Raw genomic sequence first — 27,232 nt, forward strand, 5'->3', positions numbered from 1 at the left:
GCCTCTAGTACAATTCCACCCACTGTGGTCCTGTCAGGCAAGCCTAGACTGCCACAAGCTAGAATCATCACTGGCTCATGGAAATGACTTAATTAGCATACAAAACTATGTGTAAAGAGTGGAAGGTGGGCCTCCCTGGTGGTGCAGGCATTTGAGCACAGCACTGTGAAACTGTTCCACAGCCTTTGCAGGGCTAGTTCCATCCCCCCCTCCCCGGCCGCGGGGATACCCACATGGCGCAGCAGACCTCTCCTGTCTTGCCCGCTGCTCTCCTCAGGAGTATATTTCAGTCAGTAAGCCTGTTCTGTTCCCTACTCTGTCTCAGGTGAATCCTCTCACCCTCCCGCACATCTGGCCTGTACCCCAGTTCTTGTATAAAAATAAATAAAATAAATCTTTAGAAAAAAAAAAAGAGTGGAAGGTAAATCAGTAGTACAAGGTGATTTTACATTGAGTTTAGAAATAGCAAAAGGGGGGCCTCCCTGGTGGCACAGGGGGTGAGGACAGCATTGTCGAGCTGTCGCCAGCCACTACAGCACAAGTTTGATTCCCTGCTGGCCAGGGAGCAACCCCACATGGTGCAGCAGACCTCTCCTGTCTCACCCACTGCTCCCCTCAGCAGTGTATTTCAGTCATTCTGCCTGTTCTACTCCCCATTCTCTCTGGTGAATCCATTCAAATCCTCCCACCCCCGCTTACAGCCCAGTTCTTGTATGCATGGATGTTTAAATCTTAAAAAAAAAAAAAGAAAAGAAAAGAAAAGAAATAACAGAAGGGTAACTAGAAAGAACTAGGTTAACCATATTATTTCCTACTAAGGAGTGTCTGCTAAAAATTGCTTTTTTTTTTTTTTGGTTTTGGTCTTCCAGTGCTAGGAATTGTGAGAAGAAAAGGAATCATATTGGCTTCTTTTATCTTTGTCCTTTATTCTCAGGGACTTGGAGTCAGTTCTCAAATACTGTGGAGTAAAGTATATACACGTACAGGCATAGCATTAATCTTGTCCCAGTCTCAAAATGAATCCTCATAATGTGAAAATACTCTTTATTTCGATCACACCTCAGGCATTAGAGCATTTTAAAGTTCTTTTTGCTTTTCCATGAACTACAAATCCCCCCTACCTCTCTTTTTTTTTTTTTTTAAAGATTTGTTTATTTATTTATACAAGCACTGGGTACAGTCAGAAGCATGGGAGGGTGAGAGAATTCACCAGAGCCAGAGCGGGGAGCAGGGCAGGCAGAAGGACCAAGGTGCACTGCTGAGGGGAGCAGCGGGCGGCAGGAGAGGTCTGCGCACCAGGCGGGACCCTCATCCGTGGTCGGGGAGCAGCTGGGGATTGAACCGGCACCACAGAGGCTGTGGGCAGCTTCGCAACCCAGCGCTCAACCGCTGTGCCACCAGGGAGGACAACCCCCCCCCTCTTTCTCACACACATATATAAAAGAAAAAGAGGTTAAAAACTGGAGGGAATTGCCCAGGAGAAAAAGAAAAATAATTCTTATTTCAAGTCTGTCTTTATAGTTCAAGGCACAAAGTACAGAAGAATTTAATTGATATTTTTTTGGAAAGCAAAGTATAATTAAAATTTTTTTGCATTTTTTTTAAATAATAAATTTTATTTTTATATTCCCCATACAATTGCAACCCCCCATTTGACCCCAATCCCTCCCCTCCCGCCCCCCACCCCCAAAAAGTGTCTCTGGTTCATAGTTTTTTGTTGATTTTGATTTTCACTTTCTTATAGTTATTCATTTTCCTGGTCCCTTATATAATTAAAATTTTTTAAGGTTCCATCACATTTCAATCATTAAGAGTTTGTTGTATATTTATTTTTGCTCTATATGTTCTTTGAGAATGGAGTCTCTCAGATTCATCTTAGGTGCATTGTTCCTGACGTACTGTAGATGTTTAGTAAGTGTTTGTTGAATGAGTGGAGGGGGTTTAATTTGCTTTTCTATATCCTCCTTGCTCAGAGAAAGTCATGAGTTTGTCCATCTAAGGTCATCTCTAAGTGATCCAGGAAAATGAGTGAATTTCAATCCAGCCTTTGAGGAATGGATCAATGTTGGGTGGACCAACTTCAGCTTGATGTAGCCTCTAAATTGATTGACATTATTATTAATAATAACACAGATGATGTGTGATCACTATTTATGAGACTCTCCATCCCAAGTCTTCCTGGACTCTATCCCAGTACCAGGTAACCACTAATCTACTTTCAGTCATATGGATTTGTCTGTCCTGGACATTCCACATAAAAGGAATCATACACTATGTGGACTTTTGTGTCTGACTTCTTTTACTTAGCATAATGTTTTGTCAACTCTCATTCATGTTGCTGCATATAGTAGTATTTCATTCCTTTGTATGGCTACATAATATTTCATCGCATGGAAATGCCACAATTTGTTTCTCCATTCATCAGTCTGTGGACATTTGGGTTGTTTTCTGTTCTTGGTTGTTGTGAACAATGCTGCTATGACATTCATGACATGTGTTTTATATTTTCCCCTGAGTGTATACCTAGGAATAGAATTGCTAGGTCTCCTGGTAATTCTATTTTTAACTTTTTGAGAAACTGCCAAATTGTTTTCCAAAGAGGCCAAACATTTTACATTCCAACCAGCAATGTATGAGGGTCCCAATTTCTCCATACCCTTGCCAATGTATGTTGTAATTTTTTTTAATATAGCCATTGTAGTATTATGACACGGTATCTCACTGTGGGCTTGATTTGCATTTCCCTAAAAGCTAATGATGTTGAGAATTTTTCATGGTTTTTGATCATTTATATATCTTCTTTGGAGAAATTCCTGTTCAAATCTTTTTCCCATTTTGAATTGTTTGTCTTGACTCATGTTTCCCTAAAACAGAGTTTCTCAATGATATCGTTATTGACATTTTGGGCCAGATAATTCTTCATTATGGGGGAGGGGGGCTGTCCTGTGCATTGCAGAATGTTTAGCAGCATCCCTTGTCTCTATTCACCAGACGACAGCAGCAACCCCTCCCTCAAGTTGTGACAATCGAACTGTGTCAAGACACTGCAAAATTACGCTTAGGGGGAAAAAATCTCCCCTAGTGAAGAACCACTGCTATAAGAGTCCCTCCTGTGCAGCTAAGAAACACTTACATGGACAGATAATTCCATTTTAGTGGCGTCGTAGAGACAGAAGCTGGCCTGAGTGACTTGAGCTTGATGTAAGGAAAGTGCATGGACCTTGGAGGTGTGAACTGATCTTCCCAAGCTTGCTTGGTTAGTCATTTAACAATATGAGAAAAAACATTAAGGTTACAAATGAGAATCAGGTAACATTCTGAGATAAACAATTCAATATAATAACACAAAAGTAATTGTAAGGTGACATGAAAATATCAAAAGTGTGGTGCATCTAGAGCCACTTTACTGTCTGCTGGTCCCTGTGAGCCAGTGTCCTCTCTTGATCCTTCCACGTGTGAAGTGCAAATGGCTGTTAAGTGGTCTTTCCCTGTTAACAGCTCTCAGCTTCATTCCTTGCCTTAGTCTCATCTGTTGGTGAGGCTATGTACTCATCTGTCTCAGATATAGATTTTTGGGTTTCAAGGAATAGTATCCACTTGAGCTAGTTTTTTCAGTAAGGCAGAATGCAAAGGACTGATGGAACCCACAGCCAAAAAGCAGACCTCAGCATGGACAGGAACTAGAGCATCTTGAGAAGTCTACAATGGGGTCATTTGGGGACATCTTTAATGTTCTGCCCACAGATCAGTGCCTGACCCACTCAGTCTCTATTTTGTGGTCCTAATTCCTGAAAGAGGGAATGTCAGGATCTGACAGACCATGGTGTGGCCTCTTAATCAGGTGTCCCCTTTCTTGGGCTGTGGGGCAGGGTAGATTTCATAGATGGAATAGGGTAGGGTGAGGGAGAGAAATAGGAACCACATCATAGCCTGTGTGGATTTCCCCCTTTTTACCTTGTCATAATATCCTCCACCCCACTGCTCCCCCAAAAGACACATCTCACAGAAATGGATTTACTATTTTTTGCCAATTGAATACACAATTACCTTGCTTTACCTAACTTTTCCTTTCAGTGCCTAAGGCGCTGTGGCCTTGACCTCAAGTATCCTGACTAGAAAGGGGGTGGGGGCATATTACTCATAATGCTTTCTATTTAATTACAGCATCGTAGACAGGTGTCATCTAAACTGAGATCAGCTATTTGAATAAGAGAAAGATATATATCTGTTTGGGGAGCAGTATCGGAATTCCCTTCATCCCAACCCCCCAGGCCCCACTGGCATAACAGTCGGGAATGAAGACTACCGAGCTGCCGGGAGATGGCACATCCTTCCCACTAGCTAATAAAGCGATGCCCTGCCTTCACAGTCTATTAATTAAGAAGGTAATCAGTGCATGCTTCGAGTTTGGTATTTGAAACTCAAAGGCAATAAAATCAGAACACTACTCAGATTTTTTTCTCATAAAAAATGAATAACAAATTAAAGCTGCAGAGCTAGAGTAATCACATTTTGAATGATTTCTCCTGAGCATGCCTTTAATAACCTGTATGTGTTGGGTAAGAAGAACAAAGAAAGGCAAAATTAATTATCCAAGAAAAGCTTCATCAAGGAGTTTTGGTCACGTTAGCCCGGGGTTCTGCAACCATGGCGCTGCTGATATCTTGTGGCAAGCAATTCTTTGTTTTAGGGAGCAGACCTGTGCTTATAGTAGTAGGATGTTAAGCATCATCCTAGACCACTAACCAGTAGATGCCAGTGACACACTTGCCACCCCCCAACAAAAATGTCTCCAGACATTGTTAAATGCCCCCTGTGCAGCAAAAGCACCCTCCCTGGGAACCACTGCATTAACCATGTACCTGTCTCCTCGCTTCCCATCCCCCCTCCCTCCAGGATTCGCCGTTTTATTTTTTTTTTTAGATTTATTTAATTAATTTATTTATTTGTTCATACAAGAACTGGGGTGTAAGCTATAGGTGCAGTTGGTGAGAGGATTCACCAGAGATACAGTGGGGAACAGAACAGGCAGACTGACTGAAATACACTGCTGAGGGGAGCAGTGGGCGAGACAGGAGAGGTCTGCTGTTCCATGTGGGTTAGTTCCCTGGCCGGGGATTCCAACTCATGCCCCAGTGGCTGGCGATAGCTTGACAGTGCTGAGACTTTAGCTGCTGAGCCACCAGGGAGGCCCAGGTTTCGCTGTTTTAAAACCAAACATTTCATACCAGGGCCATCTGCGTTTTCCAGGGAAAAGAAATGAACTGGCTCAAAATAATTTGTCCAGATAACAAGAAGGGCTGTTTGCATTTCTGTGTTAGGAAGAAACAGACAAAAAAATAAAGGAAGAAGGTCCAAAAAAGGTATTTTTTAAAGGTATTTTTTGACCGCTAACTCAGTTAAACAACTTACCTATATTTAATCCCTACAAAACACTCAGAGACATTATTAGCCTTATTTGATTGGTAAGGAAATTGTGGCTTAAAGAGGTTAAAGTAATTTGCTCAAAAACACAATTGGTCATTTTTTTTTAATTTTTTAGAGGCTTTTTAAAATTTATTTATTATTTATTTGTTTGTTTGTTTTGTTTATACATGCACTGGGTACAGTCAGAAGCGCGGGAGGGAGAGAGAATTCACCAGAGCCAGAGTGGGGAGCAGAGCAGGCAGAAGGACCGAAGGACACTGCTGAGGGGAGCAGCGGGCGGCAGGAGAGGTCTGCGCGCCATGTGGGACCCTCCCCCGGTGGCCGGGGAGCAGCCAGGGATCCAACTGGCACTGCAGAGGCCGCGGGCAGCTTCTCAACCCAGCGCTCAACCGCTGCGCCACTGGGGAGGCCCCAGTTGGTCATTTAGTAGCAGAGCTACAAGTATGGTTGCAAAGCTTATGCATTTAGGCATATTACCTCAGTAGTTGCCCTTAAAGTTCTGGGTATCTCATAAAGCAAGGTGAGGACCTCCCCGGCAGCACCGGTTCGATCCCCTGCCACTGGCGAGGGTCCCACATGGTGTGCAGACCTCTCCTGCCGCCCGCTGCTCCCCTCAGCAGTGTATTTCGTCAGTCTGCCTGTTCTGCTCTGGCTCTGGTGAATTCTCTCACCTTCCTGCACTTCTGACTATACCCAGTGCTTGTATAAATAAATAAATAAATCTTAGGGGAAAAAAAAAAAAGCAAGGTGACCGATTTTTTATCTTTTTAAAAAATACAACTTTTACTGGGCCTCCCTGGTGGGGCAAGGGGTTAAGAAACAGTCTGTGAAGCTGTCCACAGCCTTTGCAGCATGAGTTCGATCCCCGGCCCGCCAGGGAGCAACCCACATGGCACAGCAGACCTCTCCTGACTCTCCCACTGCTCCCCTCAGCAGTGTACTTAGGTCGATCCGCCTGTTCTGTTCTCCACTGTCTCCGGTGGATCCTCTCACCCCCCATACCTCTGGCCTGTGCCCCAGCTCTTGTATGCATAAATAAATAAATCTTAAAAAAAATACAACTTTTACTATGGAGAGTTTCAAACATGCAAAATCAGACACAACCGAATCTTCCCATGGGTGCCGTTCCTGCTCTCTGGATTACCTGCAGCAACAATCAACTCATGATCAATCTTGTTTCATCTAGAACACCTTAACCTCAGCATTTTTGACATTTGGAGCTGAATAACTGTTTGTTATATGTGTCTAGTACACGCACAAGACAAAATGAAAGTCAAGGTCTGACAGTTTTCTCTGGTGAAAGCACACTGAGTCACTTTTGGATTTGGTTCACGACATAACTCAGTGAAAGAAATGTAGCCAAGGTTGCCAGCTTCGTGGAGTCCTCATCCAACAATGAAAAAGGGCAACAGGGAAGCAAAGCAGGCAGCATGACCTCAACTCCCACGGAAAGAGAGTCACAGTGACCTTGACTCGGTGGTTGCTGAGGAGACCGGAGCAGATGGCCACTCACTGGCTTTCTGTTCTGCAGCTCTATGGGCTGAAGGAGGCCGGGCAGGAAATCCCCTACCTCAACAGAATGCAGGAGGGGGCTAGAAGCTGCTTCACAACAATCACTCCAGAAGATAGGAAGGAGAGTGGGAGATGGTCTTGGCACAGCTCCTGACAGTCCTCCCAACCCTGACCTTCGGAAGACCTCGGGTATTCTGTCAACACTCAGATGGGCTGTGATTCAAATTTTGCTTGGTGTGATTGAAGTGGTCACATTCAGGGCAATGAGGGTACCAGGGCAGGGCCTTTCCCCACAGTGGAGCACTGTTCCTCGGCATGGTGGGACACTCAGCAGCATCCATAAACCTCTCCCCACTAAATGCCTGAGCACCACCCCCCAAGATGTGACAACGAAAAATGTCACCAGCCATTGCTAAATGTGCCTGGGAGGGCAAAATTCCCGGGTGAGAACCACAGACCTAGAACCTTATCCATCCCCCCCCCAACAGTATATGTTTCTAAAATAGTTTTATGATGAATGATAAATTTCATGATAATTGTAAACACAATATCAAATAAATTTCTACCCCCTCAAAAACTTCTTGCCAGGTCCTCCCTGGTGGCACAAGGGGTTAAGTACGACGCAACCTATGAAGCTATCCGCAGCCACTGCAGCACGAGTTTGAGCCCTAGCTAGGGAGCTACTCACATGGCACCGCAGACCTCTCCTGTCTTGCCCGCTGCTCCCCTCAGCAGTGTATTTCAGTCAATCTGCCTGCTCTGCTCCCCACTCTGTCTCTGATGAATCCTCTTACCCTGCACACCTCTGGCCTGTTGCCCAGTTCTTGTATTCATAAATAAACAAATCTTTAAAAAAATTTCTTGCCAGAGTAGGCCTCTGCACTAATTGGATATCATCAGAATACACAGTCATCTGAGAGGGTAATTTCTGGTATTTTTGAAACCACTAAAAACTCAATTGGTAGTTTCACAGGTGAATGATGTCTAATACTTCTTTGGATCCAGAAATTCTGATTTGATTATATAATAACTGATTTTCACAAGTGGCCTTCTAAGTTGTGATGATAAAAAATTTCAAAAAACATTTATTCCAAAAATGTCTTGAACAATGGTAGTGTTACATGTGTTGGGACTGTCATGGTTTAATGCTAATGGTTTTGTTTCTTTTGAGCTCCTATGCTTGAATGGTGAGGCGAGGTTATCCAGAGGATTTTGCAGAAATGAAGTGTGATTTTTTCTTTGAAGCTGTGTTTATCCCATGCTTGCTTGCTCAAGAGAATGTCTTCTTGTAGCAAGTATGGGCTTCTGTGCAAGATCACTGACTGTGCAGTTACTCTCAAGCACCATTAGTGAGCCATTGCACAGAGTGCCCCTCACTTGGCACTCACAGAGACTAGGTGTTTAAAATGATTGCTATTGGACAGAGGAAGATTTTTACGTACCTAGTTTCTTGGAACTCAGGTGCTAATAGGATTTTTTTTCTCTTGATGCAAACAAAATGGAGATTCTTGGGAAAAAGGAGACTAATAATTTGGGGGTCAGAACTCTTAAACTCTCTCATCAACTACACTTCACCATAGTGGTTCTGAAGTTTTTTTGGTTCTGTATTTTTAAAAGTCCTGATGCTGTGCCCCAGGCCAGTTAGACCAGAATCTCTACCACGTGGGAACCAGGCCTCCATGGTTTTGAAAGCTCCACAAGTGATTCTTTTTTTTTTTAAGATTTATTTCATTTAGTTTTGCATACAAGAACTGGGGTGTAGGCCAGAGGTGTGTGTCTGTGTGTGTGAGAGAGAATTCATTAGAGACAGAGTGGGGAGCAGAACAGGCAGATCTAATGAAATACACTGCTGAGGGGAGCAATGGGGGAGACAGGAGAGGTCTGCTGTATGTGGGTCAGCTCCCTGGCGGTGCTGCTATAGCCATGGATAGCTTCACAGTGCTGTGCTTAACCCCTTGCGCCACTAGGGAGGCCCAATATTTACCTGTTTTGGGTTTTTTTTTTAAGATTTATTTATTTATTTAGGCAAGCACTGGGTACAGTCAGAAGCACGGGAGGGTGAGAGAATTCACCAGAGACAGAGCAGGGAGCAGAAGAGGCAGATTGACGAAGTACACTGCTGAGGGGAGCAGCAGGCGCAGCAGGAGAGGTCTGCGCGCCATGTGGGACCCTCGCTGGCCGGCCAGCTGGGATCGAACCGGTGCTGCAGAGGCTGCGAGCAGCTTCACAGCCCAGCGCTCAATCGCTGCGCCACCAGGGAGGACCTATTTTCCTGTTTTAAAAATCCTTTTGTAGTTCCATAGTCGCTTAGACAATAACACTTGAGGAGAGCAAGGGGAGACAGCAGTACATCCACCTATGTTGGATAATTAAGACTGGCAGGTGTTCGCACCAGCCAGGGCTTAGTCTAGACTTGAACCTCGTCAGATTATTAACTTTGCTGGTCCCTGAACCTCCTTTGCTGCATTTGCTCTTTTTCATGAAAATCGCTGAGATGGTGATTTTGACTAGCAATTACAATATCAAGTGTGTATCTGGCCTTGAACATTTATTACAAATCATCATCCAATTTTGTGGCTTAAGTAAATGAAAATTGTGTACGTGTGTGTGTGTGCGCGCGTGTGTGTGTGTAATTGAGCCATTAAGTTTTGAAAATTACCTATATTCTTATTCATCCACTGCCATTCAGATAACAAATTTGGTAATCAAATGTTGTGGATCCATTGCTTCCCTGGTGGCGCAGGGGTTAAGTCTCAGCATTAGGAGGCTATCAGCAGCCACTGTAGCACCGAGCTAACCCACATGGCACAGAGGACCTCTCCTGTCTTGCCTGCTGCTCCCCTCTGCAGTGTATTTTAGTCAGTCTGCCTGTTCTGCTCCCCACTTTGTCTCCATTGAATCCTCTTACCCTCCCCACTTCCGGTATGCATAAATAAATAAAACCTTATTTAAAAAAAGGTCGTGATTCCAAATTATACTCAAATCCAAGTGAGGAAGCTCTGTTCATTTTTTTTTTCTGTTGTATTTTCTGTTTCAGCCGTATGCTGGACCCAAATCCCATCAAGTAGGACCAAAATTTACACAACATTCTTGAGTATGATGGTGACTGCATTTGGAGTTTTGATTAAACTGCACTACATGTGTGATTATTACTTGTAAACAGATGATTAGATATTAATTAGACAATAAGTGATTGTAAAGCACTTAGAAAATAAAAGTGTTTATAAATACCACCAACAAATGGCAACAATAATTCTTTACTGACTACACAGCTGCTAATGTCAATAAGAATGATTTATTCCAGCTAAGGGCAACTTTAATTTATGCAAAAAGAGCTGCCATCATACCTGCTTTGTATAGCAAAATAATATATCATATTTGCAACTGATTTTATCTTCAGCATTTGGAGAAATAATCTCATTTTGATAACAACAACATCTTTTTTAATACCTTCCCAAACTCAAGCACAACTATTATGGCCTGGTGTCTGCGTGGTAAGCCCTGGAGTTCCATACTGCTCAGCTCTCTGACTTATGTTGAATATTTATGTCTTTTAAATTTAAGAGGTAAGATGACATTCTGTGTAGTGGCAATTTCATTCATGCAGTAGGTTTGTCGTGTTGTGTGTGCAATTGCCTACAGCATATCTTAAAACTGTGCTTAGATTTAATAAATATTGGTCAAATGAATGAAAGTCAGTTCTTTTGGTTATTATAGAAGCTGGAAAGAAGAAAATCCATGCTAAGAATTTTTAAAAAAATTTTTTAAAGATTTATTTATTTTTATATTCTTTTTTTTTTATAGAGGCATGCTTTATTTATTTGTTTGTTTGTTTGTTTGTTTTATACATGCACTGGGTACAGTCAGAAGCGCGGGAGGGTGAGAGAATTCACCAGAGCCAGAGCGGGAAGCAGAGCAGGCAGAAGGACCGAAGTCCACTGCTGAGGGGAGCAGCGGGCGGCAGGAGAGGTCTGCGCGCCATGTGGGACCCTCCTCTGGTGGCCGGGGAGCAGCCGGGGATCGAACCGGCTCCTCGGGCGCGGGCAGCTTCGCAACCCAGCGCTCAACCGCTGCGCCACCGGGGAGGCCCGCTAAGAATTTTTTAAAAGCATTAATTTTACTTGGTTTTATTTTTCCAAAAATAAGTTTTAAAGCTCTAACTCCTTTATGCCTGACCATTATTTTTTTCCTAACAACCTTTATAGGTCATGGACCTGTATTAGCCTCACTCTTTTTTTAAAGATTTATTCATGTATGCATACAAGAGATGGGGTGCAGGCCAGAGGTGCAGGAGAGTGAGAGGATTCATCAGAGAGAGAGAGTGGGGAGCACAACAGTCTGGTTGAGTGAAATACACTACTGAGGGGAGCAGTGGGCGAGACAGGAGAGGTCTGCTGTGCCATGTGGGTCACCTCCCTGGCCAGGGATCCATCTGGTGCTGCAGTGGCTGTGGACAGTTTCATAGTGCGGTATCTTAACCCCTTGAGCCACCAGGAAGGCCCCTGACCTCACTCTTGATCCACTGGTGAATCTGCCAATATATCTGTGTTTATTTTTCTATCATAATTCAAGAACTTATGATGAGTCCAGGTTCATGGTTCCAGAGATTTGAAATGAACAATGAATGTAAGTGAAGAGTGCTTCCTGTTACATGAATAGAAAAGGGGCAAAAGGGTTACTTTGGATGATGAGACGAATAAGTTAGCTCACCAACCTTGTTAACAAAGCAAATCTGACTATATCAAAGAATGAGGCAGTGTAGGTTAGTGGAAAATAGAATTGAACTTGATTCAAGAGACCTAGATGCAAATGATATTTCTGCCACTTACTGTGTGACCTTACTCAAGTCTTAACCTCTCTGAATAGGTTTACTCATTTGAAAATTTTCAGTATTAAAACTTGTTCATTTCAGAGTGTTATTACCATATAATTCAATCTGTAGAAGCACCAACTGAGGGGTGAAATGTTTTACACTGAAAAATATTTTATTACCATAATTTTCCTGGAGTAGGTGAAAAGAATTTATGATTGGATTTCACAGTGGAATTTTTTTCTAGAGTATGTCAGGTTTCAGGCCTAAAGCTTAAGTTCCATGTGGAAAACTGGGGAAGTGGCTCAAAATAGTCCAAAAAGTAAAAAATTCCATAGAAGGTAATGATGGTTTCCAGAAAATCTTAAATTCTTCTGTCTAATTGGTTTTTCCATCTCCTTTCCTTCTTTGTAATAAATCCCTTATTTGGTAAATTAGAGGTGGTGAGGGAAAAAAATGAATAAAAAAAGAAAAAGGAAGCTTGGAAGAAGAAATAGTGGAGTCAGACGTGATGGTACTGGTGAAGGAATTGGAATGAAGGAGGTTTTACCTGTGTCCTTCTTGATAAAAATTAAGAGCAGGGCCTCCCTGGTGGTGCAAGGGGTTAAGACTCCGCACTATGAAGCTATCACCAGCCACTGCAGCACCAGTTAGATCCCTGGCCAGGGAGCTGACCCACATGGCGCAGCAGACCTCTCCTGTCTTGCCCACTGCTCCCCTCAGCAGTGTATTTCAGTCAGTCTGCCTGTTCTGTGCCCCACTCTGTCTCTGGTGAATCCTCTCACCCCTCACACCTCTGGCCTGCACCCCAGCTCTTGTATGCATAAATAAGTAAATCCTTTTAAAAAATTAAGGGCAGTGTAATACGGGCAGGGACATGCAAACTGTAGCTAAATTTTCAGTATGGTTGTCCTAACACTGACATAGTAGATATCAAATTTCTAGCAGCATGACTGAAGACTGGAAAATATGAAAGAAGGGAAAGGTCAGAAAAACTAGGCTAACATTTATATGTGATGTTAGGATTCATTTTTACATGAAGCAGGAAGTTTCCCATGCCTGCTCCTTGGGAGAGTCTAATGCTTAGTTTCTGCTGCTTTCCCAAGGCTGCTGCCTGGGGGAGTCTACTGCTTTGATTCTGTTGCTTGCTGGAGCGGAGAAGTTGCCGGGTGTACAGTACAGCTTGTTCACAGTGGTAGCCATGACTACCTTAAACCCCCTTCCTGAATAATAAAGAATGCTTACGCTATGATGGATGGGATAGCAAATTTCCTCATACAAATTGTATAAAACCTTGCCATTTTTGTTCTTGGGTGCTCAGCCCTTTGGGGAACGATCTCACTGAGCCCGCCGATGTGACAATTAAATCTCTCTCGCCACCCCTCTGAGTGTCGTCTGATTTCTCTGGGAAATTGCTGTTACAACGTAGGACGAGGATATGAAAGGTATTTTGCCATTACAAACAGGTCATATTAGAACTTTATGATGGGACATTGGGATTGTGTCTTAGTTTGAGATCCCCTAGAGCTGACCCTGAGAACAGGCTTCAAGGTCAAGTAGGTTATATGGGAGATGAGTCCAGGAAATACCCGCAGGATTATGGGCAAGTGAGACAGGGTGCCTTGTCAAGCAGCTCCTACTCTGACAATAGGAACTCAATCCCACTGGGAACTCTAGAATCTAGTAGAGAACATTCCATTCACTGTTAGCCCCCTCAAGGGCTGAGGGATGGGGTATTTCTACATCCACTCCTATCAGTTCTTGGTTGAGAGCCCTTACTTAGGGTATTCGTTTTCAGGCTCTTCAAACCTGCTTTGGCCTAGAGAAAGCCCTCCACCAGGGAGAGACAGGTACTGGCATTTGGCAATGGGCCCTATGTTGGCACCAGTGATAAAGTCTGAGGGGGTCTGGGCAGGGCTGAGACAGCTCCTGCTCCAAAGAGATTATTTTCCTCCCTGAAGATCTTTGCAAATGTTATTTCCAAACACTGGATGTTGTTGACCTGAAGACGGCCAGTAGGGACAATGATGTTTTGTGTAGGTCTCTTGCTAGTTGCATGAATGTCTCCATGGCTCCATTTTCTCCTCTGCAAAGTAGGGCTCTAATGCCTTTGTGATCAGGTGTGAGGGTGACAGGTGGCCTGCGGCAAATGCCTAGCAGAGTGCTATCAGCTTCAGAGGTACTTGGTAAATGGCAGCAGTAACAATGATGGGGCTGCAAGGGGCTGCGTTGACCTAGCAGGTTCTCACTCAAGCCATGCCATACTTGTAGAGGTGAGGAGATTCAGGAGCCCGGTCCCCCATAGTACCCTGGGGATTTTCTGAACAACCTGCCTCCAACACATTTCCTCTACTTCTGTTAATCACAGTGTGCTTTTTCCTCTCACTGAGCCCTGCCTCTTTCTGACCCCTCACCTGCTAACCTCTGCTGCTTCACCCCACCCCTACCCTGTCCTCGATGATACTGGGGAGGAGCAATATTTATTTTTTTCTGACTGTAAGGACAACATAAGCTTATTTTAAAATACTTGTTATAAACAGAAAAACAACCCTCCCATAAACCCACTGTTAAAAAGATGTCACTGTTAACATTTTAGTGTTTCCTGCCTGTCCTTCCTTTCTCTAGGCACATGCATATCACATAACTGGGATCATTTTTTTGAATTACACTTTGTGGCCCGCTTTTCTCACTCGACAAAATGTTAACACGTTCCCATAGCATAGAATGTCCTCAAAAACATGACTTCATGCCTGTATAATGATATTAATATGGATGTGTTTTATTTTTATTTTAACCGTTCCTCCTATTGCCATAAATTATATCTCCATTTATTTGTTTTTTATAAATAATTCTGCATTGTCTTTTACATAATTATTTGTGTACTTCTGATTATTTCTTGGGGGATAAATCCGCAAGTGGCATCCTTGGATCGAAGGAAATGAACATTCTAATGGCTGTTAGCAACATGTACTGACAAATGTCCTCCGTAGGGTTTTTAATGATGTTTAACGATGTTAACATGTTATCCGTTTAGAATCGTCCCCTCCCTCCAGCATAACTTCTAGAGGCCTATGGAATATTTCATTCCAAAGTGTGGTCATTCTCAGCTAATCACCTTCATAGCACTAGAAGCCCCCAAATTAAAAAACTCCTTTCAGGTATTATTGAGCCTCTAAATGAAGTTGCAATAGCATCTGAGATTCCCGTCCCCAGAGTTGGTGGGTCTGTTAAGGGACCCCTCTCGCAGTCGTGTCTGAAAGTCTATCTCTGCCATTAGGACTGTGAAAATGTGCTGAGATTCGACCACAGACTGTCAGGAGAGGAGCAGGAGGAAGCCGAAACCAGGCTGCAGTAGGATCAGTGGGAATGGAATTAGTTACCGAGTTGACCCTCTAAATAGTAAGATAGAAGGCTCATTTTGAGGTTCCAGGGCTTGGGCTGACTATATTAGGTGAGAGTTGGATTTAGCACAAAGTGGCACAGAGAGCTAAGGCCCAGACTTCGGTGACACACACAAGATACCCATCCTAGGCAGAGGCAGGGGAGGCTGGGAGGGGAGGAAGGGGGGACACTTTGAAACAGAACAAGTTGGGGGTGGGGATATTAAAATCAGGCGATCAACCTCACTCTCATCACCCAGCACGCTGGAAAGGAGCTTCTAAGCGTATGATAGGGCTTATCTCCTCCTAGATGAAGGGCTTGGTAGAGCTATACTTGAGACTTGAAGTGCTCTGATCTCGCGGGAAGGCAGATGGGGTAGGAAGGGATTCCAGTGTCCCTGAAATTCAACATCGGTGGCGTTCTCTCAACCTTAGGTACTGAGGTTGTTATAGGACAATTGCGCTTATGGTAGCCAGTGCCATAGGGAAGCTCAATTTCCCCATGGGGCTGACTAACCACGGATGGCTCTGTCCTAAATCACGTTGGACGCCAAATCTGTTATAGGACAGGGAGAGGGGCAGCCCAAACCCCGCAAACCTGCCTATACTAAATGGGTTCTGCCATCCGCCGCATCAACACAAAACATATGAGACTTTAATGGGAAGGAACTTTAATAAAACTAGGAAACAATACAGGAAAGGCAAAGAGTCTAGTTTCTAAATGAAGCACCCAAGTTACCCGTCCCCTCGTGGGTAAAAGTCCATCCAAATGGGATTGGCCCAGAGCAAGGCCCCAAAGCCTGCCACAAGTCTAAAGCATCTTCCAGTGGGGACCCCCAGAAAAGGGCCAGAAACAACCAGACAAGCCCGGAAGGAAAAGAGCAAAATCAACATCAAGATAAAAGCTGCCATTGTCACCTCCCCACGGGTCTCACCCACATCTGTGTCACCCAGTCCACGACCAAAAGACAAGCGCAGTTTCTTCACGTGTCTCTAGGCTCCATGCGCCTCCTCCAGGTCTCCTGGCTCCATCCTGCTTCCTTCCTCAGTCTCTTCTGCAGCTTCTCCTCTCCCTACTCAGCTCCACCCTCCCTTGGGTGGGGCAGGGAACCTCCCCCTTTCCTGGGGACCACCCTGTTACAAGGTCATTTTTTGGAGTTGTTGGGTTCAGAGAGTGGGGTCCTCGGGTCCACTCTGGGAAGTTTCACCAGAGCTTCCCTTTCACTGACACCGGGGAGTTCCCAGGTGAGTTTCTCGCCGACACTAGTTATATCCAAAAGGGCAGGTGTATTATAAACGGGACGGAAGAATAAAGGACACTTGCATAGACACAAGTGGGCAGAAAGAGCTGCCTCGAAAGGGACAGTGTTGCTGTGAGAGGCCTGCCTGGTCACAGGCGGGGCGGCCTTGAGGAGAAACCCCAGCATGGTAGACGTCACGGGCGGGTAGGAGGGCTGCTGCCCTGCGGAGGGAGAGACTTGGCGAAAAGGAGCATCTGCATAGTCGGAGGTGGGCGGGAGGACGGCTGCCCCTTGCCACAAGGTGCTGAAATTGTCTTCGCTTTGGGAGGGGCTCATTCTTTTGTGAAGAGGTTTGTTTCCTGTCGATTTTGGGTAATTGTAGTATTTGAAAGGGACCGGAGATTCTACAATGGCCCTTGATTTCCATTTCTTTACCTGCAGGTTGCACCCTAAGACACTAGCACCCTAAGACAAAGCAGACACTTGGCTTGGGTCTGCATTGGCGCCTGAGGATTTTTAGTTCCTACAGCTGTTTTAAGGAGTATGTTAATCACTTCTATCCCCACCTCCAGCTTCCGGCTTTGTGTGAGCCAGGCTTCTCGTCCTGTGGCGGCTCTCCTTTCCAACTTTTCTATCTTTATCCTCCATAGCTAACAATGTCTTGATGTCATTCTGATTGAAAGTACCAGCATCAAGAACTGTCCAATTGTGAACCTCTGATGCGGAATCCATTTTCTTCTAAGTCTAGCTCTCTTTGCTTATTTGAGGAGCAATAAAAATAATGTCCCTGTCTTTTCACATGATATCTTACTCGGCCTCCCAAATTCTGCGAGGGAGGCAGGGCAGAAACGTTTATCCCAGCCTTTGGATTACTGGTTCTCAAAGTATGGTCCCCAGACCCACAGCATCAGCATCATCTTCAACTTCAACTTGTTACAGATGCAAATTCTGACCCCCACCACAGGTTTACTGAATCAGGTCTTGAAAGGTCAATAATTTGCAGTTCTAACAAGTTCCCAGGTGCTGCTGATGTTGGTGCTGCCCACCCTGGACCACACTGAGATGAAAACCAACGCTGAAGATTAAAATCAAGGATTTAGAAGCCCAAGGACTTGTCTCAAGAGGACTCCTACCTAGGTGCCTTTTCCACCGCTGCAGCTGCTGCATCCCTGCCCTCACCCCCATCCTTCAGATCCCAGCTCCATGGCTTCTGAACTTTGAGGCCTTAAGCAGTTTCTCTAACGTGCAATTTCTTCACTTGTAAAACTTGGATAATAGGACCGATCTCTTCGGTTTCTTTCAAAGACTAAACAAGATCCAGGTGATCACAGTACTTAGCACTGTGCCTGTGCTTAATAACCGCTAGCAATTGCCATGCTTTTTATTAATATTATTAAAAGCATACTTCACTAGAATGAATATCTTTGGAAGTTCCTTTAGAGTGTGTGTTCACAACAGCCCTCTTAAAATGCGGGTTATTCCTGCACCACTTGGACCTTAAGGCGCATCATCCTTAGCGTAAGGCCCCGCCTGGATGTTTCTGTGATTGCCATGAACACCTGACCAGAGAAGTGGAAGAATAACACACCAGCCTAAGAAACAGTGCAGTGAAGGGCGGGCACGCTGGAGGAAAGTGAGTAGCTGGGGAGGGGACGAGGAGGCTGAGGGCCGCCAGAGGAGGGGAGGGCAGGTTGTCAAAGACAACCTTTGTGCTTCCAAGTTCAGGACAACCCCAGGAGTAGGTTCCAGGGCTACATCAGGGAACCTGCTCTTGTAATCAGGGGATAGAACACTCATCAATCTACAATGAACGCCCCCAGAGGCTCTCCAGGCCAGCTGGCAATTGTGGGCACAGGGAGTTGGGGCTTAGAAGTGGCTTTGTCTTCAGGATGACTTCTATTTTGGCAAATACTGACTCCAGCCCATCAAACAGTCCTGCCCGGGACACGGTTCTTTCTTTTCCTTTTTTTTTTTTTTTTTTCCTTAAATGGAGGCCTCTCAGGAAGAGGCTTTATCTTATCTGGGTCGTGCAGCCCCGGTCCGTGCCCAGAACGGGCCGAGACCTTTGCAAACTGAATTAAATAGAAGAAACAAAAGCAGCGAGTTCCGGGGGCCCGTGGGCACGGCCGCCAGCCAATGGGGCCGGGCCGCTCCCCGGCGGAGTGGTACTATGATGACAGTAGCCAACCAGCGCGCTCCATGCAAATGAGCTACTGTATCCCGCACCCGCCGCTACCGTGCGGTCTGGTTGTTATAGTGATAAACTGAGGCCTCGCCTCTTGGCTGCTCGGAGAAGGAACGGGGCGGGGGGAGTGGGGGGCACCCTCTTTACTTCGCCCAAGGAAGAGGGAAAGGGGACGAAGAAGGGGGATGGGCGGGGAGGAGAAAAAATACATGACAAAGAAAACATTCTCTGCCTGGGAGGAGACTCCAGAGGGTGCAGAGCCGGAGGGAGCATTCACTGGCCATGCCAGTACTTAACACTGATGCTGAGTCAGAAACAGGTATCCCAAAATCCCTTTCCAATGAGCCTCCCTCAGACACCATGGAGGAAATAGAGCACACATGCCCACAGCCTCGACTGGTAAGTAAAGACAAAGGATGCAAATGTATGCGTGGCAATGGCGCTAAGAGTTCCTGATGTGCCCGCAGCCTGCGAGGAGAACGATGCTGGGCGGATTTTCATGTAAATGAGCACGGAGCTGCCGCCTAATCCTCCTCTGCTGTTTATGCTTAGCTTTACCGGGCTCCGCTCTCAGCTTACAAAGCATTATTGTATTGGCTGGGTAGGGAACGGGCTGCTTGGACGCTGCTGTGTTTTTTGTGCCGGGGGGTGGAGGGGATGGCCTTTTTCCGTTTAGGTGCATTTTGGTGTGAAGGTATTTAGAAATCCTATATGCAATTTTAAAATGGTCTTCTCTTCGCAACGCTTGGGACGAGTTGGATGTTAAGTTCTAAATTCTAGGTAAGGAATGATTCGGTCCGCAACTCGTCTGGGTGCCTAATGGCAATTTTGGAAAAATGAAAAAAACGACATGGAAGGAGCGCTGGCCCATTCGTTTGAAAATTTCAAAATTAGAGTCCCTCAACGATGCGTTTAGAAATAATGTGCATTTAAAATGATGGTAAAATTGACCGGAGTGGGCTGGGAGGGTTTCTCTTCAGGGATGCAGTGGGAACCTGGGCACGCTACCGTGATTTAGAAATGGGCTGCATGCCTTTAGTAACGAAAGTGCGGAAAGGGGCACTCAGAGCTTCCTACCAGCTGAGTAACTGGTACCCCCAGTTTGAGCCGTTTCTCTGTCATTGGTCACGATTCCTCAAGGAGCAGGCTCACATGTATCCTCAAGGGATCAAAACCACCAAATGGGTGGTGGGTTTTCAGTGTTCTGAAGTCTTGTGGAACTCGGGGAGCCCTCTGAACCCTCAAATCCAACCGACACACAGGTAGAAAAACCCTCTCTCGTGATTTACCCTAAGTTAAAAGGTGCAATATTTTGATTGGTTGTAGAGTTTGACCCCCGGGAAGAGGTTTTTTAAAAAAAGGATTTGGAGATGTAGCATTTTCTGTGAACTTCCCAAATGCTGGTTCACAGATTCCAAGGCCAGACGATCTTGGAACAACTGTTGTTTTTATTCTTCCTGAGGGTTAATAAGAGTTCAAAGGCAGGCTGAGAACAACTTTCTAAAACTTGAAAACAAAAGGAAGCTGTGTTAAGAGTGCTGTGGCTTTTGTTAACTGTGTTTCTATTTTTTAAAAACATGTATTTTCTTAGGCCGTCTAATAATTAAATGCTCTTGAGCATGGAAGCCACTTGCTGGACCTCACTAGTACCCTGTGTTCTCCTGGGATGTAAACCCTTCCAATAAGTTTGTTGCCAAGGGATTCCTCTGGGCCACCAAGCAACTCACGGTTTAGCGCTGGAAAAAATTGACTGTTAAATCTTGTTTACAAGATCACCCAACATATTTTTAAAAGTTAAACACAAACTGCAGATTAGCATCACACACTTTACTGATAGAGGTCAAAGGCAAGGGAAGGAGAGAGAGAGCATTTGGTTCTAGTTTGTGTGATTTTAGTCTCTAGTGACCATTTCTTTTCCTTCCCTTTCTTCTGTTCCTTGATTCTACCTGAGTGAATGAACAGAGGGACTCAAGGGAAGAAAGAAAGTTCCAGAACTTTCCATTTTAACTTGTGACCTCCTATTCTGTAGGTTATTTTACAAGAGCCATGCACAGCTAGCAATGTTACACCACTAGCTTTCCACCCATTTTAGAAATGAGGAAACTGAGGTTCAGGGAGGGTAAGCCCAAGGTGGCTTCTTCAAGGTCACTGCTTAAAGGGGTAGAGCTGCAATTTGAACCCAGAGCTCTTTGCACCCACAAAGTCCATCTTTCCCCCACAACACGCTGTTAAGTAAGCTATGTTCCCTTTCCATCTTTTTGGCAGTTCTGGCTTAGAATGTGTGTGTGTGTGTGTGGGGTGCTCATAAGTTCAGCTGTTGAAAATGGCGTTGAATCAATATTTTCCATGTTGTCCATCATTATTTATGGTCTGCTGAAAATTGTCTCTCTTTAAAAAGGGCTGCCACTAATGTATAAGCCACTCCTACACTTTTTGAAGTTCCTTTTTTTGGCAACAAACTGATCACTGTAGAGGTGTATTATAAATTCAGATTTATACCCAGGTACCCAACTTTCCTGTTAATAATTCTTTTTATAACTAAGGTACATGTTAAACACTTAATAACACAGTTTTTTGATGAAGAGGGCAAGTAAGAATGTTAAGTTGGCATTTTTTGTATAGTTTTTAGTAGTTTCTGTTGACCTTTAGCTTTGTGAATATCCTCGTATTTAAAATTACATCAATTCTTTGTTTCCCCCAGCACCCAAGCACATCATCCAAATCACATGTGGGTAACTTGGCACCACAACCATCAACAGGTGTGGCTACTGAATTGTTTACCTAGCTTTGGAGAATGCATGAAAGATTTGAGAGATTGGCCTTCAGAGGACAGGCTGCTTCTCCCAGTGGTTATCAAATGTCAATTACTTGATTCAAACAGAACTCAGTAACAAGATGTGTTCTTTAAAAAAAAGTAGCAAATACCAAAGTGTGATTCTCACTGTGTTAGTTGAGGCACACACTGGCTCCTCAAACTCACTCTCACTTTACCCAGGGATATGAAAAGGAAATTTCTGGATAGCCTTTATGCATGTCCTAGAATGTGAACTTATGCTACTGGATGTCCTTGTCTGAAATACAAATTTTATTTCAATGTCAGCATGTGTGCCAAATGCCCTTTTCGTAAACAACTGTGCTCTGTTCAGCATGGTTCTCCAGAAGGTGTGGACTTGACTCCTGTGTGAATGTCTATTATTTTTAGTGAACGTTGTCTATCATGAGAAATTTTACTCGGCCAACACTGATCGAGCACCTTCAATTGGTGCTCAATTGGTCCAGAGACTCTAGAGGAGACTAATATATATATAAACATAGCTTCCATTAAAGTTGATTAGTGGATGGTGCTAAGAGTTGTATCAGCTGTAGTGGGTGCACAGGAGAGCGTGAACTCTAACAGCGATGCGGAGTTTGGCAAGGGGATGTTGAATAGGAACTGGTCTTGTCATCCTGGTTTCTAATATAGAAGCTGGCAGTCCTTTAAGGAAATGGAGGAAGCTGACATACCTAAATAAACAAGACTTTCAATCAGTCTGTATTTTAGATCCCTGTAAGTAGCAAATTGATAAGGATATTGAAGATATAATGGAGTCACGTTCAAGGGGGAATTTTTTTTTAAAGATTTATTTTTATTTATGCATACAAGAACTGGGGTGTAGGCCAGAGGTGTGGGGAAGGGGTGATAGGAATCACCAGAGACAGAATGGGGAGCAGAACAGGCAGATGTACCAAAATACATTGCTGAGGGGAGCAGTGGGAGAGACAGGAGAGGTCTGCTGGGGGCTATGTGGGTCAGCTCCCTGGCTAGGGATCAAACTCAGGCCGCAGTGGCTGATGATAGCTTGGTAGTGCTAAGATTTTTTTTTTTTTTAAATAATTCCCTGCCCCCCCCCCCGTAGTGCTAAGATTTTAACCTCTGTGCTACCAAGGAGGCCCAAGGGGGAATTTTTCTAAAAGGTATACCTATAGTTTTTCATCCTGCCTTATTTTTCTCTGGAAAAAAATATAAGAAAGGAGAGTAGTAAACAGAATTAAATAGCACCAATAAAGAATGTAGGAAAAAATTAACAGAAAATTGCCTAGGCTTTATGATAGAGCTTGTATCTTAGGAATGTAATCTTCTTACCTAGGTAACCATGGTACTTGGGTTCAAGATGTTTCTAAGAACTTTTTTTTTCCATTGTTACAATGATCTTGATCCTTGACTTGTTTTCTGTCCTTTGCTAATTTCTTGCTTAAACATGATGCAAGGTGACTCATAGGTTTGACAGTCAAGAACAGAAAAGTAATGGCCTTGGGTGATATGATGTAACAGTTCTCCTTGGAGACCCAACTCCTGAGGGATGAGGACTTCTGTGGGCATGGACTTGTCCTCCTGTCTCCCAGGCCCTCAGTCTGCCTACAGGAATCCTCTGGGCCCAGCAGGTTCACCACAAATCCTTTCTAACAGGGCACAGCCACCCTGAAAGCTGTCTGCTTAAGGATTTGGTTAACGACCTTGGCCGAGTTCTTCTACGAGTGCATTCTGCTGTCAGAAGGGAGTGGTAATTCTAGCCTGCAATAAGTCACTTCCATGAAGATGGATGTACCACGGATCAACTGAGAAGGCCTTGGAAATAAAAAAGGACAGGTTCGATATGCCACGTTAGCAGGATTGCATTTCGGGCTTTGCTTCAAGGTGGAGCAGTGCCAGGAGACTGCTGTCTTGCAGAAGGTGCATTATGTCAGTTGGGAGGTAGGGCGCTCACCCACTAGTGCTCAAAAGATGACCAGATTTTCCAGAGACATCAGTGGCTTCCTTTACTAGTCTTAATATTTATCTCGCCCCTAGGGGTAGCATACATTTTAAAAGCGAAACACTTAATGTGCTGTGTTGGTGGAAAGAAACAAACAGCAGTTTCCTTGGGCCTATATTGTGGTCAACTGGAATTCTGTCCAAGGTTATTATTAGACACCTTCCTGCTGGTCTCAGTCCAAATGCAACATCCATTCCTTGCAGATTGATAATAGTCAGGTGTATTGAGCATGGAATCAATGAATTCCTTTCTTCCATTCTTTTTTTTCTTTCCCTCCATTATTTTAAGTTTGTTTTCACTACCCCTCCTGCTCCCCATTTGCCTAATGCTAAACTCCTTGTGGAAGCAAGACATCTAAATCAAATATAAGAATATAGGTGGGTTCTTTGATTTGTCGTGGTGTTGGTGAGTATAGAACTGCAAAGGGTGCTTGTGCCCACATTCAGGCAGTGGGAGACTTAAGTATTCAGTGATGCAGGGCTTTAGAAGGTAACCAGGAGAAAACTCAGTCTCCTACTAACAGGATCCTCAGTTAGCCGGCTGGTTAGCAACTTCCATACATAACAATGTATCATATACAGTAATGTACCTGGGTCATGGCGAGAAATAGAATAGATAATTCCTTGACCTTGAAGATCATTTCCATTTAACAGAAGGCAGTAATTTAGGATGTGGAAACATGCCAGGATGCTGCACTCCCTTAAGAAAGCCTTTTTTTTGGGTACGTTTGACTTTAATGTATTGGAGTCTTTATAGCTCTGAAGCTATATAGTCTTCATTGAGCAAAAGTACTTCTCAGCAGGGTGACTCTGTCAGCCTGATCCCCAAGTTAAGACAGGACTCTGTGTTTGAAGAAAAAATGCAACATGTAGCTTGCTGATACCCAAAACTTTTTGGAGTTGGAAAGAAAGGTCAGTCAATTTTAGGGGATCTTCAACCCCATTGTGAAGGGCAACTCCAACCTTTAAATGAACACTGTCCAATAGAATACAATGGAATTTAAAATTGTCTAGGAGCCATGGTTTAAAAAGTTGTTAAAAATAAGAAATTAATTCTAATATATTTCATTTAACCTCTCATCGTCAATATATCGTTGCCACATACAATCAAAATAAAACTGATTAAGGAGGTATTTTACATTCTTCATACTGAGTCTGAAATCTGGTGTGTATTTGCCCTTGCAATGCATCTCAATTTAGGCTAGTCAATTTTAAGTCCTCCTAGCCTCATATGGCTTTAGAGGGAGTTCAGATAGTTGCCCAGGTCTGTGGAGGATGAGGTTTGAGAAGCTACAGTGCTAAGTACATTTAATGGTGCGCATATATATATGTGCTCATAGGTCTAAACAATCATTTTCATATATTTTCTATTTTGCACTCATTTTTCTTTCTCTCCTACTCTGTTTCAGTTAGGAGGCTGTTTAAATAATCTAGATGAGAATTTTAAGTTATGGATGCAGCAGTGGAGAAGAGGTAAACTGGATGGATGTGGAGACATTCAGGAGGTAAATGCTCCCAGTTTTGATAACTGAGTCTCGAGTGGAGCAGTATCAAAGAAGACTCGGTTTCCTGGCTCCGGCAAGTGGGGACAGCAGCTTGGGAGAGTTGTATTAGGGATCCCATGAGGACTCCCATTTGGAGGTGTCTATACTGGTTCTCGAGACAGAACTGAGCTGAACTTGTAGCTCTGGGAGATACCAGCATGTAGCAAAATTGTTGGTAGTGAAACTAAGTCATACAGTTTCTGGACTGAGAAGGACGTGATGGAAATGCTTAGCTAGCAAGAGCGCCTTGGGATAACCCGACTACAGGGTAATTGTAGAAAATAACTGAGCCTGAGCCTTCCTGTCAGGTTTTTAGAAGGGGGGAAATGGAAACACTGTAGTTAAAGCCATTAGAAGTCGCTATGTGAAATCTGGTTAAAATTAATCTACTTTATCCCAGAGCGTTTCCAGGATGGAATCCTGAAGACTCGCCATTTAAAGAGCCAATAAAGAAACTATCATGAAAGAAAGCATGGTATTTCTGGAATAACTGGGAGATGGGACAGGGGAGTAAGGGTAGAGTAAGTTCCATGGAGGGAATGTTCAACAGAACCCAATACAGCAGGGAGCACTGATAGAGGAGAGTCTCCTTTAGTTTCAGAAAGAAGAGGCCACTGGCGATATTTCAGTGAAGTGATAAAGAAGAGAGGCCAGACGGCAATGTGAGGAGTCTTTTGGAGGTGGGGAAGCAGATAGAATGTTAGGATCCAAAGGAAGATAAATCAGGGTGTAGGGTCAAGAGAGGTTAGCATTTCCCCCTTTTTTCTTCTTTCTCTCCATCCTTCTTTCCATTCTTTCTTCCTTCCGTTTTTCTCTCCTCCTTCCATCCAAGACAGATGGCTTCTTTCAGTTGGCTCGTTCTTTTCAGATGGTAGCAACTCACATTAAATGTAAATGGCAAAGAGTCAGAGGGTGAAAGTGATGGAGAGAATGGATGAATGGAATGACTCTTAGGCTGGAGGGGCTGGGATTTAATGCTCAAGTAGGATTGGCTTCAGGTAGGTAGAAAAAGAGACATCTCTCCCTCCAAGGTGGTGAGGAAGCTAGCAAGGACAGTTTGGGTAAAAATGTCATGATAGGGCCTCCCTGGTTTGATCCCTGGCCAGCCAGGGACCAACCCACATGGCGCAGCAGACCTCTCCTGCGCTGCTCCCCTCAGCAGTGTATTTCAGTAGATCTGCCTGTTCTGTTCCCCACTCTGTCTCTGGTGAATCCTCTCCCCTCCTGCACCTCTGGCTTACACCCCAGTGCTTGTATGCATAAGTAAATCTTTTTAAAAAAAATGTTATAAGGGGAAGAGTATTGAAAGTTGAAAACCTCTCGTCTAATAGCCTGTTTTCTCTGTGAAGGTGGAGGTAAAGTCACGATGGCTTGGTTCGGGTGTGTAGATGTGTAATTATGGGATAGCTTGAGAAACTGGATGTAGCCTCAAGGTATTTTCTGTGTGGAGGCCACCTGGGAGAGGTGGGAAGCCTGGATTGGTTCCTGTTGAGATGTGACAGTGAGGGAAGGAAATGGAGCTGTTCGCTTAAGGCCTCCAGGGTTCCACACCAACCCCCAGGATCAAGGCAGATTAGATATGGAGCTCCAGAGTGCCCTGAACTGGGCCACAGCAAAAGGGCTAGGGACTAGGGAGAGAAGTAGTCCCTGCTTGCTAGAGCCTGCAGCCTTGCCAGTGAGTTATTGTGTTGACTCAAGGCAGTCACTTCTGCTCTCTGGACCTCAATTCTGGCACCCATGTTGGGTGGGATGGATGATCTTTACCAGTTCGAAGACTATGATTCCAGCTTCAGTAGCCATAGAACATGGCCTACCACAGTGTCTTCTATTTGACCTGATGCTCCTATGAAAAATCAGAAAACTTCTTTTTGATTTTATGTATTTTGGGTAAAAAAGGTTAAATGATCTTATGGTAAGACAGACTGGCTACATTATGAGTAACAACTGTGGAACTTGACATTACTGTTGCACAAACTATTGTTGTCTTTCACTTTGTTCTTCTGATGTTTCTTCAGAAAGGTTGAATGTTCCAGTCACTGCTCAAAGGAACCCATGTTGACTCCTTTTTAATGTGACTTAATAGCTGCATATTTTAGCTGTTTGATAATGCTGAAGTTTGAAGTACTGGTTTTCTTTAAGATGTGACAGGATGGCATTGAATTAGGGTTCTGCTCTAACAGATGTTTCCAGTACTTGCCATAAAAAATTTGACTGTGGGTCAGGCCATATTCCAAAAACTCCTGGGTCTTTGGCTGGAGCCCGCACGAAGCTTCTGAGTGCCCCTTAGTGAAATACATCTAAAAAATGATTCCATCTGATCACTGGGGGCAGGATGAAGAGG

At 44.2% G+C, this 27,232-nt stretch overlaps 1 protein-coding gene across 3 annotated transcripts in view; it reads left to right on the top strand.

The window, feature by feature from the left end:
• The window catches only part of PCYT1B (phosphate cytidylyltransferase 1B, choline), a 114,438-nt gene that overhangs the window by 5,570 nt on the left and 81,636 nt on the right, over positions 1-27,232 (top strand). The window contains exon 1 of one of the 3 annotated variants that reach the window (XM_037512590.2): positions 18,616-18,954. The exons of 1 other annotated variant lie outside the window; for it this stretch is intronic. In XM_037512590.2, the coding sequence (XP_037368487.1) occupies positions 18,838-18,954 (117 nt within the window). In that variant the 5' untranslated portion in view covers positions 18,616-18,837. Of the gene's footprint in view, positions 1-18,615; positions 18,955-27,232 lie in introns of those variants that run through there. One more of the 3 variants, XM_037512592.2, reaches the window with a different exon arrangement.

The sequence above is a fragment of the Talpa occidentalis genome, unplaced genomic scaffold (assembly GCF_014898055.3).
Source record: "Talpa occidentalis isolate TD23 unplaced genomic scaffold, MPIMG_talOcc4v2.1 talOcc4.15, whole genome shotgun sequence".
Taxonomy (NCBI): domain Eukaryota; kingdom Metazoa; phylum Chordata; class Mammalia; order Eulipotyphla; family Talpidae; genus Talpa; species Talpa occidentalis.